Here is a 16,791-nt window from a genome sequence, read left to right on the forward strand (position 1 = left end):
TAGACTATAAGCTACAAGAATTAGAATTAAAAAGAATATATTTAGCAAGTTAAAGTCAAATTTTTCACTGAATTCTGTAATTATAGTTATGGATTTTTTTTTAAGTCTTTAAGTCCAGTTAGTTAACATACAGTGTTATATCAGCTTAGAGTTAGGAATTTTAAAAGTGTAAGTTTTGGTAAAGAGATGAGAATCAGGAACTTATAAGCGATTATGTAGCTGAAGCTCCACAGCTCCCCCTTTTTTTTAGTGAAAATTTGGGACATTTTAAAACTGATATGGGAAACTATTTTCTTCTCTTTTTAAAGTTTGGCTTTGTATTTTTAATTATTTGCACTATTTTTGGAATTGTTATCTTTTTTTAATGCAAAGTAATCATTCTAATAGCTTTCAGAGAATTTTAAATGAGAGTGTAATACATGTATACTTAACTTGCGAGCAGATTTTCTCAAGTAGGCCACCATCTCTAGATCCCATTTGATGATGTATAAGTGGTTTAAGTATGTTCTAGAATAATATAAGCAGTATAAATAGATCTCATTTACCCCCTTATGATTTCCCTTTCTCTTCCCCCTTCCCCTGGCCTTTTATGCTCCAAAATGTAAAATGGGATTAGAGTACAATACCTTATTTTTAATTAATTCTTTCAGTAAGCATATATTGAGTGCCTACTATGTGTCAAAACACTGTGCTTAAAGATACAAAAATAAAATATGTGACCCTGGGGCACTGGCTGGCTCAATCAGAAAAACATGTGACTTGATCTCAGGGTGTGAGTTGAAGCCCCACACTGGGACAGGGCATTGAGCTTACTTAAAAAAAAATAAAATAAAAATAAATAAAAAAACACCTGGTTCTAGACAGATAAAATGATACATCTCAGAGCTACTCTCTGAACAGTTAGGAGGGCACTTAACCCAGATAAGGAAGGTCAGTCAGGACTTGTTTTTACCGTTAATATAATTAGAACGTTGATCTTTGAAAGCAAGTTACACCTATTATGCATTTTTAGAAAACTATTAAAAGTAGAGCTCATGCTTGGCTGTTAGCACATCCTACAACTACATACGCACAGAAAAACATCTTGAGAAAAGCGGTAGGATCTGTTGTCTCCAAGATGTGTGTATAGGCCAAAACTCTTTTTTTTTTTTTTTTAAATTGGCATGAATACAGGCAGTAGAGGAGCAAAGACCTGAGGTCAGAGTTTGGTTTCTGCTTCCTTGACTGCTAAACATGTTGAAGACTTTTTAAACTATCAGAGCTTTTATGGGCTCTGCTTATACTAATATATCTACCAAATTAAAAAGAAAAATATCATCGTGAACTTAAAGGAATTGCTATTTTTCACTGGTATCTTTTTAAAAAGCAGACACATCGTCTTTGCATTGCTTTCTGCAGGACTGATATGTACTGATATGGTCCTGTTAGTTGTTAAATATTGAAATACATCCTTACTGGTTGGTAAAAAGCTGATGCTTTAAGCCACCTGGATGCTCCACCACAGTCTGTACTCTCCCCCAGGGACTCCAACCCTACATCTCTCCGCAATCCAACAACTAAAAGGTTGTCTCCAGGCATAGCAGGAAGCTTTAAGGACTCTGTTTCTGTACTACTTTGGCATCCATTCTGACTGCTGCTACTGGGCCATCCCCACTGTTTAATAATTTTGAATCTTACCCCGACTTTCTGACTGTTCCATAAACCATTGTCATTTTAACTGTGTTTGTTTTCTGCCAACTAGAGTATCCCATGGCCCTAGATCACCTGCTCTCGCTTACCTGTGTAGAACCAAAATTGAGTTGCATTATTTGCTGAGTAACCCAGAATAGCATTGTACTAGAACTAATAGTCTCCTAAACCATGCTGCTTTTCTTCTGGATTTCTTTCAATGATGACAGTTTGGCCTAAGTTCTGTGCCCTCTTATTGTTCCTTCCAGTTCATTTTGCACCTTATAGGCCTCCAGATATCTCCCTGAAGCCTCTGCTCTTTGAAGTGCCCAGCATCACTACGGAGTCAGTGTTTGTTGGCCGGGATTGGGTTTTCCACGAAATAGATGCTCAACTTCAAAGTTCAAATGCCAGCGTGAACCAAGGAGTAGTGATTGTGGGAAACATTGGGTTCGGCAAAACTGCCATCATCTCCAGACTGGTGGCCCTCAGTTGCCACGGAACACGGATGAGACAGATCGCCTCAGACAGCCCACACGCCTCCCCCAAACGTACGTATTCCTTTTTAAATAACTCCCTGCTTCATTGCCCTGAAAGTTTTTCTGATAGATTAAGCCTTACATCCTTTTATTTTCTGATCTGCAAAACCTAACTTGCATGTGAGGACCATTAATTCAGAGTTGAGAGAAAGAATGTAATACTCTGTTTACATTTAACCCACATATCTAGCGGTCACCTAAGCGTGACTGAGAAAACCTTTCTGTGGGAATAAATTTATGAGTCTTCCCTCTGGCAGTCTGGCTAGTCTGTCCTTTGGATAATGACTGTAGCAATTGCTTATAAGAGGCATTTGCCTCCATCACTGTCAGCTTTTGCTCAGCCTGTGCCCATGTCTTCTTGTTACATGCCAGCACAGTCTGCTTGCAGCATTCGATTCCTTGCTCTTGATGTCAGTATTGCACTGCTTGGGCTTAAACTTCATTGTGTCCTTGAAGGGTTTCTCTTGCTTCCTTGTGAAAGGATGCTGAGATCTCGTATGTATTCATGCTCCTTTCATCCCAGGCCAGGCACAGCTTAATGATCACCACCAGGATCTTGTTTGTTTATTTCTCAAATACTTAGGTGGTCCTTAGCACCAGGCACTGTCTAAGAGCTTAACAAATATTAATTCATCCAATCCTCTTATCAACTCAGAGAGGTAGTTCCTATTATCATCATGTCACAGATAAGTGATCTGAGGCTCAAAGAGGTTAAGTAGACCTCCCAGGTTTCATAGCCAGTAAATGGTGAAACAAGTATTTGAGCCTAAGCAGTCTGGTTTCAGAAGCCATTCCCTTATCCACTTTGCTGTCCTGCCTCTCCTTAATGGAGGAACTCACCTGAATAAAGGAGACGAGAGGAAAATAGATGTTCTTCCTATACTCTGTATGTATAGAACCAGTCTACCTGGTTTCTGTTAGTTATGAGAAAACAAAACCAGAAACTATTGCTCTGCTAGTCCAAATCATTAATCTAGCTCACCATAAGTTTTCAGACAGCCACCACTAGAAACTTGAGATTATAGTAGTTACAGTGTCTAACACATGCTAGAAACTCAATAAGAGCTCACTGAGCACCCTCCAGACATTCTGGCTTCCTAATGAAATTAATTGATAGTCTTGTGTCATTAAGTGGGCACATTGTCTCTGGTTAACTAATAGACATCTCACGTGGAGAAGAAGGACTAGTGTGTATAGAGAGAACTGGTTGAATCAAGAGACCCTGTTTACCAGGGTCTGGTAAGAATTGGTATGGAAGAATTCCTTTTTCACAAGCAATGTCATGCTTAGTTTCTACATGAAGCTTTTCTCAGGTAGATTGGCATTGTGTCATGAGAGTCAAGAGCTCAGATTTTGAGCCCCAGCACTCCATTGACTATATATACTCTGTAACCTTGAGAATTTTAATTGAAATTTTTAGATCTGTTTTCTCATCTGTAAAATGAGGAAGTGGGACTAAGTGATCTTTAAGATTTGTTCCTGTGTTAAAATTCTGTGATTCTAAAAACATATCTTCTTGAAATTGAAAAGTGGTTGAAATTAACTTTCCAACCTATTCCAGTGTTTTCCTTTGAGCACTTAAATATCACACCAGACTACATTTTATCTGAGTACTCCAAGACTCTTTAACTCTTTGAGTATGTCAGAAAGAAAACCAGATAGCTAATAATCTCTCTGACTCCTCTATATATCACTGTTGAGATAATGTGATGGTAGAATCCTGTAGGACAGAATAAATCCCAAGGGCAAGAAGAGCTGCTTTCTCAGAAAGCAAAGGTATCTGGGAGTCTCTCCCAACTAAGGCTGGGAAAGCAGGAGTTAATAGAAAACAGTTCATGTGCTCCCCAAAGCAGAGGTTCTATAAAGGTAGTTCATTAAGTTATTCTCTAACATCCATTGCCTCTTATCTCCAGAGACACTCTAAAAATACCAGGACACTCCAGTTCTTGAGATAAATGTCCATTTGTTGTGACTGTAGATTTGGCCTGATAGTTAACTTTCCTTTTTTTTTTTCTTTTTTTTTCTTTTTTTTTTTTCTTAATTTGAGAGAGACAGAGAAAGAGGGCACACAAGTGGGGTAAAGGGGCAAAGGGGAAGAGAAAATCTTAAGCAGCCTCCACATTCAGTGTGGAGTCTGACGCAGAGCTCGATCCCACAACCCTGGGATCATGACCTGAGCCAAAATCAAGAATCAGATGCTCAACCAACTGAGCCACCCAGGCCCCCCCTCTTTTTCCTTTTTGCCTGATAGTTAACTTTCAGAACTTGAAAAACGTGTCAAAGGAGAAAGAATATGTGGTTATATATTTATCAGAATTTCACAGAACTAGCAGTTGCCTTGTACATAATAATTTTTGTTGTAATCTGTCAGTGACCAAACTACATTCTACCTCTGCCATCTTAACAGAGCCACTAGCCCTTAAGAAGGGTCAGGAATAAGTGACTGATAAAGTGCAAGCTGTTTTTTGGCATTAATATGTTATTATGTAAGCCAGCACTGGGAATTTGACTGGCAGTAGCAGAATTTCTTTCATTAATGACTAAGAATGATGTCTGTATAGAGAATTGGCTTAACTTTTCACAGTTTAATTTACATCAAGCTTAGATAGGTTTATTTGAATTTCCATTGGCTTTCCTAACCCTGTGTCGGTGATACCAATGATACAGTTGTAGAAATAATGAAAACAAGGTAGAAAATCGTTGGCGCTCCCATCTCTGCATCATCTGTCTTCTCTCTTCTACCCCTGTCTCCTCCACACTGAGCAGCACTGCTGTGGAAGACGTGAGCAGTGTAGCCTGCGGTACCACATTGCCTGGCTCCGTCCTTCCCCCACAGACACTCAGCCCCCAGCCCACCCCCTCCTTGTCATTTCCCTGGGAAGGTACAGAAAAGCTGTCAAGGCAGGCACTAGCCTGTCATCTGCTTTCCGCCTACACCCCTTCCCAAACCTGACTCCCCCGTCAGGCTCCACCACCATCGTCATCAACCACCCCCTAGTACATACACACAAAGAACAAAAACATTTTGTAAAAATAGACCCGTTGTGTAATTTAGGCATTATTACGTTAACTACAAGTATACTCAGTACAGTAGTCAGGAAAGCTCTAATACAAGACTATCTTTCCCCATCACTAAGAGTCAGTATAGTTATTATTTGGATTTGACATTTGCCAGCAGCTGCCAACCCCCCAAACAGCTGTTCAGTAAGTCACCCCACCCTCCCTGCTCTGCTCATGTCAGTAGTCTGTTTTGCTGCTGCACATCGACTGCTGCCTACCTGTTAACTTATTTCTCCTGTTCCCTGAATACCAGAGAGTTAAGATACTCAGAAAAAAAGGAGGCCATCTCCAAAAGGCAGTAGCGAGAAGCCAGAGGGCATTTGGGCAATAATTGCCCCCAAAGTCAAATATCAGATAAAGGGGAATGCAGTGGGGAGAAGGAGTGAGCCACAGAAATGATGCATCGACAGTCACTGCGCTTCACCTCCACTCACACATTTTCAGTCATTTTCCACTGCTGCCACCCACTCGTACCCTCCTGCAGTTATTCTGAACTTGGCTCCAGTGACCAGAGCATTTACTCTCCCAGCAGACAGAAGAAGTCTCCATTCAGTCCTCGGGTGAGGAGTTCAGTGAGGACTCCCTTCCCCTATTCCTCCTCCTTTCCAGTGGCTCTTGACCATCAACAATCCCCTTATTTTGGTGTACCCATTTGTACTGTGGTCTGTAGTCATATATATAGTCTGTAATTCCTAGTGGAGATAAGACATTTCCTAAGTAACATGAACAAGTGGAATTTTTTAAAAACAGTTTTATTAAGCTGTCATTCACATACCACACAGTTCACCCATTTAAATTGTTCAACTCAGTGCTTTTTAGTATATTCACAGAATTGTACAGCTGTCACCATAATCGAATGTTAGAACACTTTTGTCCCCCCTAAAAGAAATGCCCATTAGTGATCAATGTCTATTCTCCCCTTAACTGCCTGCCTCTACCCCTACATAACCACTGATTTGTTTTTTGTTCCTACGGATCTCCCTATTCTGGGAATTTCATATAAAGAGTCATACAATATATGGTCTTTTGTAACTGACTTCTTTGAGTGTAATATTTTCAAGGGTTATCCATATTGTAGCATGTGTTGGTATCTCATTTCATTTTATCATCAAGTACTATTCCATTGTATGGATATTCCATATTTTAACTGTTCATCGGTAGACATTTGGGTTGTTTTCACTTTTGCACTATTATGAATCTTGCTTCTTTGAACATCTGTGTACAAGTTTTGTGTGGATATAAGTTTTTATCTCTCTTGGGTCCATACCTAGGAGTAGAATTGCTGGATAATAGAACAAATGGAGTTTAACCAATCTTCCTTTAATTCAGGGTTTTATGATTATCTCATGCAAACATCTCATCTTTTTAATCCAGATGTGGACGCCAACAGAGAGCTGCCACTCACACAGCCACCCTCAGCCCACGCGTCCATCCCCAGTGGAAGCTGCCCAGGGACCCCAGAAATGCGCAGGCGGCAGGAGGAGGCCATGCGGAGACTAGCCTCACAGGTACAGTAAGGCTCCCAGGGTGCAGACATGCTAGCTCCATTGTAACCCCAAGGGGCAAAGGTAGGGGGACCCTTGGCAAAGTGGACAAAACGTATACAGCTATACCATGAGACCATGGGGAAAATTTTCTCTTCCGGCTCCTAGAAAAATGCTTTGTTATTATGGGATCAGAGCCTTTTTGTTTGAAAGGCCCTCAGAAAGAACCAGAGTCCCATAATGAATAGATAAGGAAGTCGAGACTCGAAGAAGTTATATGATTTCCCCAAGATCACAGTATTAGCACTCAGCAGTTTTTTATTTTCACTCCTATTCAAAACTCTTCCTGCCATACTATACTGTCCATAATATTTTTTAGGTTTTTGAGTTTTAAATTTCTATTTTAATCAAAGTAACATATACATGATTTTTGAAAATTAAATAATACTCAAAGACTTATAATAAAACCCAGCAATTCTTTTCCCCTCCTCACCCCACCCTCTCCCCAAAGGCACCACTTTCAACTCTTAGGGCTGTTCTTCTGATCTTTACCTCCACTGTTTCTAAATAATATTCATATACTGCTATAACTTTTTTCATCATTTTTATACGTTATCTATTGCTGCTTGTTAAGGATGTTGAGAATTTTACATCTTTCATTTTCCTTCCTCCCTCCACCATTTCAGTATGGTTATATCATGATTTTTGTCAGAATCCACATTATAATATCTTCAGTATTAGTACTGTGCACATATGGTTCACTGTGGAACCAAGGATAATATTTCCTTCCTGAGCAATTTTGTTTTTCCTGGGATTTGAAATGCCTCATTTTAAAATTTGCTTATTCTTGCTGTGGTGGGGGAGGCGCCTAGCTGGCTCAGTCAGAAGAGCATGTAACTCTTGCTTGGGGTCATGAATTCAAGCCCCACATTGTGTGTGTAGCCTACTTATAAATTAAATTAAATTAAATTAAATTAAATTAAATTGGCTTATTCTTTTTTAAACCTATCGCTATAATCCATAATCTTTAATAACTTTGTAAAAAGCCTCTTGGTACAAGTTTACACATCAGTGTCATTTCCCCTGAGACGTCCATCTCAGCTCAGGCTGGACCTAGGATGTTCTCGAGGCTAGTTGTTATCCTGGAAATTCCTATTACTTCTCTTCTGTGTTTGCTCCCACATCATCATCTTTCTTGATTTTATTCCTCATTTTGGTGGAACACGTCCACCAGTGGCTTCCTAAGAAAGAATGCACAGGAGGTAAGTTTTGAAACTTAATGTTTTTAAAAGTATCTTTATTCCATTCTCATACATTACTGTTTATTTGACACAACATAATTCTAGGTTAAAAATAATTTTCCCTCAGAATTGTGAAGGCATTGCTCCATTGTCTTGAGCTTCTAATAATTTTGTTACTAAATAATTATTCTTATTCCTAGTTCTTTATACCTGTTTTTCTCTCCAGAAACTTCTAGGAACTTCTTTTTTATCAACTTTTTTCTTGGGTCTTTTTTCCATTTATTCTGTTAGCATCTAGTATAAACCTTGTATAAACGTCAAATAATTTCTGTATTTTCAGTTCCCTTCTTCACCCCCCTCTTGCACAGGACCTGGTGCTTCCAACCTCATGCTTTTCTGAGGTTTTATAGCTGCTTTGGTTTAGTCCTGTTGTTATTACTTCCAGCAGGCATTTGTTTCACCTAATTCTATTTGTTAAGTCATTTATGAAGCCTATATCCACTTTCCATCCTTATATGTTATAAGCTGAGGTCATAGATAGATATCCCTATAGGTGGAGTTTGCATTTCTCTTCCTTATTCCCCATATTTTTGAGGATTTTCAAGAGAAGAACAAGAGTTTAAAATGTCTGTCTCCAATATTTAAAGAAATTTCTTGGCATGGTTAATTACTAATGAGGAACAGAGAGTCATCTGCAATATCATAAAGTTCTAACTTCTTCATGGAAATCCAGTCCACCCAGAGCCCAAAACAGCACATTTCCCCCAACTGCATTTTTAAGTGTCTCCACTTATCAGTGGGCCTTCTGAAAACAGTCTGAGATTTCCCTCATATTCATTGCTAACTCAGTGCAACTTTAAAAAAAATCGTTTTTTTTTTTCTAAATAGTTTGTATAAACTAGTTCCAGCCTCTTCTTTAAAAGAATCTAAATAAATGTCACCTTGGAAATACTGTACACTGAATGCTGAAGTCCTTCCATCATTATAGTCACTCACATACTCACTTAGAATTGATGTGTGGAATGACTCTAATACAAGCCTGAAGTTAAGGTGGTGAACAGAACAGACAACAATCCCTGCTGTTACATGGCCCACATTCTCGCGGTGGGAAAAGCCAGCAAACAAACATGTAATATGTCAGATCGTGATGAGTGCTGAAAAGAGCTCAGGGATTGTTGTCACTTCTTAGTCTCTCTCTCATCAAGAGAAAGAATCTCAAGATGTTTATGTTCAATATTCGGAAAATGTTACATATTGTTAGCAGGAAATTAGTGACTACACTTACTTAAGAGGTGATCTCATTTTAAATTCCATGCTTGTGTCTATCTTAAGCAAAATACTGTATAAATAAATCATCTTTGTGCCTATAGATGAGATATTTTTAAATTTATATTAAACATTGTATACGAAATGGCCCTTTAAATTAAAATTAACGTTTATGTTCAAGATTTGGAAAATGTTAAATATTGTAAATAGGAAATTAGTGATTGTTTACACTTACTCAAAGAACATAATTTAAATTTCATGATTATTTCTTCCTTAAGCAAAATATGAATGCACCTTTTTGCACCTAGAGATGGGATATTTTTAAGATTATAGTAAATGTTGTACAAGAAATCGCACCTTAGATTAAAATTAAACATTCTCCTGGTAATTGTGCCACGTGTTACATTTCAAGTATACAATTTGTTCTTAGTAGCCTAGAGCAGAAGCCAGCAGTCTTGCCTCTCGCTATAACAAGCCAGTAAGCAGAAACCTTTTCAATAAGATTTTGAAATCAATTAGTATTTTGATGAGGTAAGCTAATATATGTGAGTTAAAAGTGTTCTTGAAAAACCTCTTGATTTGACAAAGTTCTTAGTGCCAATTCTTGTGTATCAGTAATTACCATTGGTATTTTCAGGATGTACTGTTAGGTGGGGAGGAAAGTACAAAGGAGTGTTGATGGGATGCTAACTTTCATATAATAAAGAAAGGGATATAAAAAAATACATGTGTACCTGCTTATTTGTCCAAAAGAAATGTAGGAAGGATAAACCAGAAAGAAAAGATACTGGTTACGTAAAGCAGATGGGTAGGAAAGAAGGAGAGTAGAAAGAAATGGGTAATGAGAATGGGGTACAGGGATGAAGAGTAGGTGACACTTCTCTGAATATATCTTTCGTATAGCTGTGACTCTTAGAAACATGGTAATGTTTCACTTACCCAAAAAATAATTAAAAATAACCAGTATGTGGGGGCTGGGGAGCCCAAAGTGTAATGCAAACACTCACAAATACACCTAACTGTATTTCACATAAATAACATGACCACACTGAAGAAGGCAGAGGAGAAAAGAACTTAAATAAGTTTGGAAGGTAACATCTTGACTGAATACCGTAAGGCTAAAGACAAAAAAGAACTGTGCATAAATGCTATATTCTAATTAATAAATGTTTTCTCACAGGAGTATGGCTCACAGTTTTGAAAATCCTTCATGTGTTTATTAGAAATGATTGAATAAATAAATGTATTGTAAATAGCAAGACCAGGTTTCTCATTGTTGGAGAAAGAAGTTAACAGATGAAGAAAAGGAAATCTAAAGAGAGCCAGGTGATACTGAATTGAAATCTGAGGTATTAGTATATACTCACAATTTGTAATATATATATCTATAGGTATTTCTATAGATATATATAGAGAGAGATACAGCAATATAGATAAATCTTCATATGTGAGTTAATATATTACATGCATTTGCTAGCTCTCTCCACTGAGAGGGCCCCAAATCACAGTCACTTCAGTAGCAATATGCACACCTAACTAATTCAGATCTTGTTTTCTAACATCATTCTCCAGTAAAAGAAACCAGGGCTCTGAAGAGGTTAGATGATGCCAGGTCTGGGGCAGGGTAAATACAAGATGAGCCTGGAGCATCTTCTGATACCAGAAAGCAAGGAAGTGCTTTTAAAAAGATGGGGGGGAGGGGGGGGGGTGCTTCTTGAAAGAGCCCAGACACCAACCCGAAGGAGATCCTAATGTCCAAAGCCAGACTAAAGTGAGCAACAAAATAAATACAGTATTGGATATAACCAATGGAATAAAATAAGTCCATATATATTAAATCACTCAAGTAAATAGATGAGAGAGAAGGGACAGCTCTTTATTCCAGTAGAATTCCAATAATAAATGTAGAAGGAAAGAAGGAAATAGAAAATCACTATTAGGCAAACACCACGTGATAATTGTTACAGACAAGATCCACTGATGGATACTAAAGTTAGTGGGCAAAAGTTTGAGGAGAAACAGGATTTGCATGTTTCAAAGTGTCTCCCCCAAGATATTTATTAACTACGAAGGGAGAGAGAGTAACTTTATAGTACAGAAATCTGGCAGAAATCTTTACCTTAACCAAGGTGATGAAGGTCGGCATCACCAGTGACAAGACATGTCAACATCATGACCCCATGATATGATCCATGAGAAGGACACAACATTGTTTTTGTGGTATTCTTGCCCCAAAATCTCAGTTGGATTATGAGGAAGGCATCAGACAAACTCAGACTGACATTCACCAGAATAACTGGTCACTACTCTTCGAAAGTGTCAAGGTCATGAAGACAAATACCAAAGAGCTCTTACAGACTACAGGAGTCTGAGGAGAAATAGCAACAATAAATGCAGTACAGGGTCCTGGATAGAATCTTGTTGCAGAAAAAGGACATTAGTGGAAAACTAGTAAAATCTGAATAATGCCTTTACTTAACAATACTATGCCAGTGTTATTTCCTAGCTCTGATAATCATTCTTTGGTTATGTAAGATATTAATAAAAAGAGAAGCTGGGTGAGGGATATACGGAAATTCTGTGTACTACTTTTGCAACATTTCTGAAAGTCTAAAATTAGGTCAAAATAAAAAATTAAAAAGTAAATAAAACTCTTACTGCCAAAAAAAAAAAAAAAAAAGTAGAGCTCTGAGCTGGAAAATTACTGAGGCAGAACCCAAGTCTGGGAGCTATTCTTAGCTTCCAGCCTGAGTGAGGATTAGAGTTGGGGGACAGGGAAGGGGAAGAGAAGGTCATTATTCATACTGAACCTCCTGGTCCCTGGAAATCTTGGAAGCCACACTAACGTGTTGGAAGCGATGCGCCGAGCAAGAAATCAGGTGGGGATGAGGAGATTCAAAAAGTGATGAAAAGATGACAGGGAGTAAGAGTATGAGAGCAGACCTGAGGGAGAGTACTTGCAGCATTAGAATTTAAATGATACAAATGTCAGTCATTACGCAAATCAGATGTTTATGTCCAAATGAATTCCACATAGAGCTGTCTTTTCTTTATATGAGATTAGCTTAGTCCTGTCACAGATTATTCATTTCTTTAAAGTGGAAAATGGTCTTTGGAGAGTGAAGGCCTGGGACTTGTAACACAAACCTGACAGATTTCCTGTCACTCAGTCATTTGATTAGGGCCTTTGATGAGGATTATACTTCATTTTATGATTTCTTGTATACAGCATTAAGTCAAAGCTTTTTTTTTTTTTTTGAGATTTTATTGTTTACCTGGGACTTGTAACACAAACCTGACAGATTTCCTGCCACTCAGTCATTTGATTAGGGCCTTTGATGAGGATTATACTTCATTTTATGATTTCTTGTATACAGCATTAAGTCAAAGCTTTTTTTTTTGAGATTTTATTGTTTAAGTAATCTCTACACCCAGTGTGGGGCTCAAACCCACAACTCTGAGATCAAGAGTCACATGTTCCACCAACTGAGCCAGCCAGATACCCCAAATCAGAGCTCTTTATACCCAAAGCTATACTGACCTCTGGTCTTTTCTTTTGTCTATGTAGCCTACAAACCTACCCTTTTCTTTCTTCCCCTCATAGGAGTAATCTAAAATTTACTTGCTGTCTTCCCCAAAGAATTAATATAATTCTGGTCATATTGGGCATACTTTGAATAGAATTATTTCAACAAAAAGTATAGAGATTTAACGTAAAAACTTGAGATGGAGAAAAATTAATATGACAGACATAGCTGAAAATGAAATTTCAACACATCACCAGGAGAGACAAAAGTTCCCAAGGAGAAAGGTTTCACCCACTGGTTTACTAGGGGTGGACTAATTCTGAATCACTTCCAAGAAGTTGGAATAATAGTGACTGAATATAGGTGGCTGTGATAACTTTCTCAAAGCTGTAGGGAGGGATCTAATACCACTGAACACTGGTACGATGAGAGACTGAAGAAAAAAATCACATTACCAGACTTATTTCCTATTTTATATGTAGGAAACGTTGTGAATGAGGTCAATAGATAATTTGGAGCAAGTACCAAATAGTTTGGACAAATGTACAGATGTTTGTAAATTACTGTGTATGTATTGTGTGCTGCACAACTACTTTGAAATGTCTAGTAAATAACCTATTTTGAGCCACACTTCGTATTTTGTGATGTTGAATGGTCTTTCTGCTTGAATTGAGCAAAGCAGTCGAGATTTTATATTTGGAATGCCAAAGAAATATCTTAAATTAAGAGAAAGGTAACCACAGAGGGGTATCTTTGTTAGATAAAACCTCACTCAGCCAAGAGCACAGCTGATTTTTAATAAAACCAGTAAGAGAAATCTCTTCCTAAGTTTTAGAATTTTTATCTTTCAACTTCTATCCCATGACTTTAGGTAAAGGGTAAGTTACAGCTGATTTTCTTAGCTGTGCTTGGCCTCCACATGTGGAATCAATTGAGGTAAAATATGATGAAAGTTCTTATTGATTCAGAGGTTTGCTGTTTGCTTCTTATGAAGTGGATATTTGTATCCATGCAGACATAACCACTGACATTCACTGTTCATTGAGAGAACAGAGCAATTGCTGCCAGGTTTTCTCTTTGGTTCCTTATATTGTGCTTGTGATAGGCAGTAAAGCAGTGACCAATCCATCTGAAGAAAAGAGTGGAGATTTTTAGAATATACCTTCTTATTTCCAGTTCCATATTGTGTTCAGATATCATTGCTTCACTCAGAAGCAATTCCTATCGTCAGTCTTATGTGTATAGTAACATCTCCCCATATTAAGGTTTTGTGTGTATGCTTAATGAGAAGGATTTCAGGTTGTTTTTTTTTAAGTGACGTTTCTAGTATTTGTTAAAGATGACCATACCTATAGGTCAGGAGCCTTTTCAGAATTGAACACTTTAATGGATGATTGTTCTCTGAGAAATGATAGAAGAGCTGAAGTCCCAGTGGTATATCTATATCTCCTAGGGCAATTTTCAGGTGCCTAAAGACGCAAAGCCAGTAGCTAAAAAAAAGAGAGACTATACAGAATCTTGATGATGATGATGATGATGATGATGATGATGATGATGGTGGAGAGGAGGAGGAGGGCGATGATGATGATGATGATGGCAGCATCAGCTAACATCCCTGTGCACCTACTTTGTGCTGAGCTCCATGCTGAGTACTTTCCATATATTCAGGCTAAATCTCCCCTGCCAATTTCATGTTACCTCCTCAGTCCCATCACTTTTGTGAGTAGTACTGAGTCAACAGAGTGCTATAGATTAAAACCACCCTCGGCACACCTGGGTGGCTCATTCGGCTGAGCGTCCGACTTCAGCTCAGGTCATGATCTCGCAGTTCATGGGTTCAAGCCCTGTGTCAGGATCTGTGCTGACAGCTCAGAGCCTGGAAGCTGCTTCAGATTCTGTGTCTCCGTCTCTCTGCCCCTCCCAACTTGCGCTCACTCTCTCGCTCTCTCTCATTCAAAAAGAAATAAACATTAAAAAATACATAAAAAAAAAAAAACCACTCTCTGCACTTGGTCTTGAGGCAAAGAAAACAACCAGGAGGTATGGAGTGAGCTCTGTGCAAATTCTGACCAAAAAAATATCCTAGAGATTAAAACCAGGTTCCAGCCAGACAGCCTAGATCCTGGATGACATTAAGACTCACACATTTTCTAAAGTTCTTTGAATTTAAGACCTGCATCTAACAAAACTCTCGCTCCTTTCTTTTTTCCTCTTATCTAATTCTGATTGTCTCTGGATGCTAGAAAATATTAATGTTAATTCTTAAATCTGAATTATTTTTATAAAGCTATTTATAAAGCACATTAATTTTAAAAAGTAAGGACTTAATAAGTATATGTGGTTATTGAGATTAACATGGTTTTCCTGTGATTATTTTATTCCTAATGCTTTGTTACAAGATTGGACTTTTTCCTTTACTGTTCCGTGCTCAGTACCTATTAGAGAGATTAATGTAAATCTTTATTCTCAGTCTTATTTCCTATCTCTTATAATCCAAAACCCACATCCTGCAAAGGAATCTTCTAATCCAAAACTCAGTTTGCATTTATAAATTTTAATTGTGAATTATGATATATGTATACAATAGAAATAGTGTATCAGATTTCTGATCTTAGATAAATCAGGCAGTTTCTAACATAGCAGCTTTTGTTTTCACTTGAAAAAGTTGAGGAACGGGAAGACAGAAGACAGTGTTAGAGAATGATCATACAATAACCATGGCTCTTGTTCCCAGTAAACCTATTTGTATTCTCATCCTTCTGTTGTAGGTGGTTGCCTATCACTATTGCCAAGCAGATAATGCCTACACCTGCCTGGTACCAGAATTTGTCCACAATGTTGCTGCCCTGCTCTGCCGCTCACCTCAGCTGGCAGCCTATCGGGAGCAGCTTCTTCGGGAGCCTCATTTACAGAGCATGCTGAGCCTTCGGTCCTGTGTTCAAGACCCCATGGCCTCCTTCCGGAGGGGAGTCCTGGAGCCCCTGGAGAATCTCCACAAAGGTACAGAAGGCAAAGAAGGTGAAAGGTGGAAGCTTTGGAGCCCAAGTTCACCTAGAGTGTGTCATAGAAATGACTATTTTTATTACATTGCCAAAACTGAATGTTCCATAGCGGATGTCCCACAGGATACAGTTAACAGATAAAAGATTTTTCTTGAAAAAATAAAACTTCATATGGGAAATGCTACTCCCTCCTTTCTTTATAAAGATTCTCATTTCCAAAAAGAATACATTTTCCTTGCACTAAACATAGTAGAGCTTCTAGTCCTTTCTGTAGAATTCAAAAAATCAGTCAAGCCATGACTCCAGCTCAGTGTTGTGGAGTTTGTGTGGTTAGAAACCTCCTCATCTTTATGTGTGGTATTTTTTTATTACTTCACAGTTGAGGTAGAATGAAATGGCATCCATGGTCTCACAACTCTGTGTGTGTACTACAAATCAACTTTCCATTAAAACTAGTTAGAAGGCATTGAAGATATTTTTAAGAAGTGGGGGAAAGTATGAAATGGAATCCATCTCCCTCTCATGCCTCTCCTCCCCTTTTCCTCTGCAGCCCCAGTGTCCACCATGGCGTACGTGCAGGCATCTCCTTCACCCTTGTCTGCCCCATCCCTTTAACAATTTTTTATCAGTGCTGGAAGCCAGAGGAAAGGACTTGAGTGAGCATGAGGTTCCTGAGCAATCCTGTTTATCCCCGAAGGACTTTTACATCTTTCTTGAGGGTTTCAGAGGTACTCAATAAGAAAAAGTGATCATAGTTTCCGTTCTCCTGGCCGCCATCGTCAGTTATTTCAGTCTCCATACTAGTTACTTGGGTATCAGAGTTTCAGACTTCTCAACTCTGATGACCTGTCTATACCTCTCCTACCTGTTAGCTTCTCTATACCCGAGACTTTTTTAAACCTTGGAATTTCTCCACAGATATTTTGAAGCATATTTTCTGTACAGTTAGTCTACATCCTGCTAATTGCACCTTCATGATGTTTCTTACATCCATCAATCTCATA

General features: G+C 38.4%; 1 protein-coding gene across 14 annotated transcripts in view; it reads left to right on the forward strand.

Moving 5' to 3' along the window:
- TANC2 (tetratricopeptide repeat, ankyrin repeat and coiled-coil containing 2) overlaps positions 1-16,791 on the forward strand; it is a 365,567-nt gene that overhangs the window by 263,921 nt on the left and 84,855 nt on the right. For all 14 annotated transcript variants that reach the window (XM_053211751.1, XM_027047991.2, XM_053211753.1 and 11 more), the window contains 3 exons: positions 1,938-2,219; positions 6,642-6,775; positions 15,554-15,785. In XM_053211751.1, coding sequence (XP_053067726.1) covers positions 1,938-2,219; positions 6,642-6,775; positions 15,554-15,785 — 648 coding nt within the window. The remainder of the gene's footprint in view (positions 1-1,937; positions 2,220-6,641; positions 6,776-15,553; positions 15,786-16,791) is intronic.

This window comes from Acinonyx jubatus, chromosome E1 (genome assembly GCF_027475565.1).
Source record: "Acinonyx jubatus isolate Ajub_Pintada_27869175 chromosome E1, VMU_Ajub_asm_v1.0, whole genome shotgun sequence".
Classification (NCBI taxonomy): Eukaryota; Metazoa; Chordata; class Mammalia; order Carnivora; family Felidae; genus Acinonyx; species Acinonyx jubatus.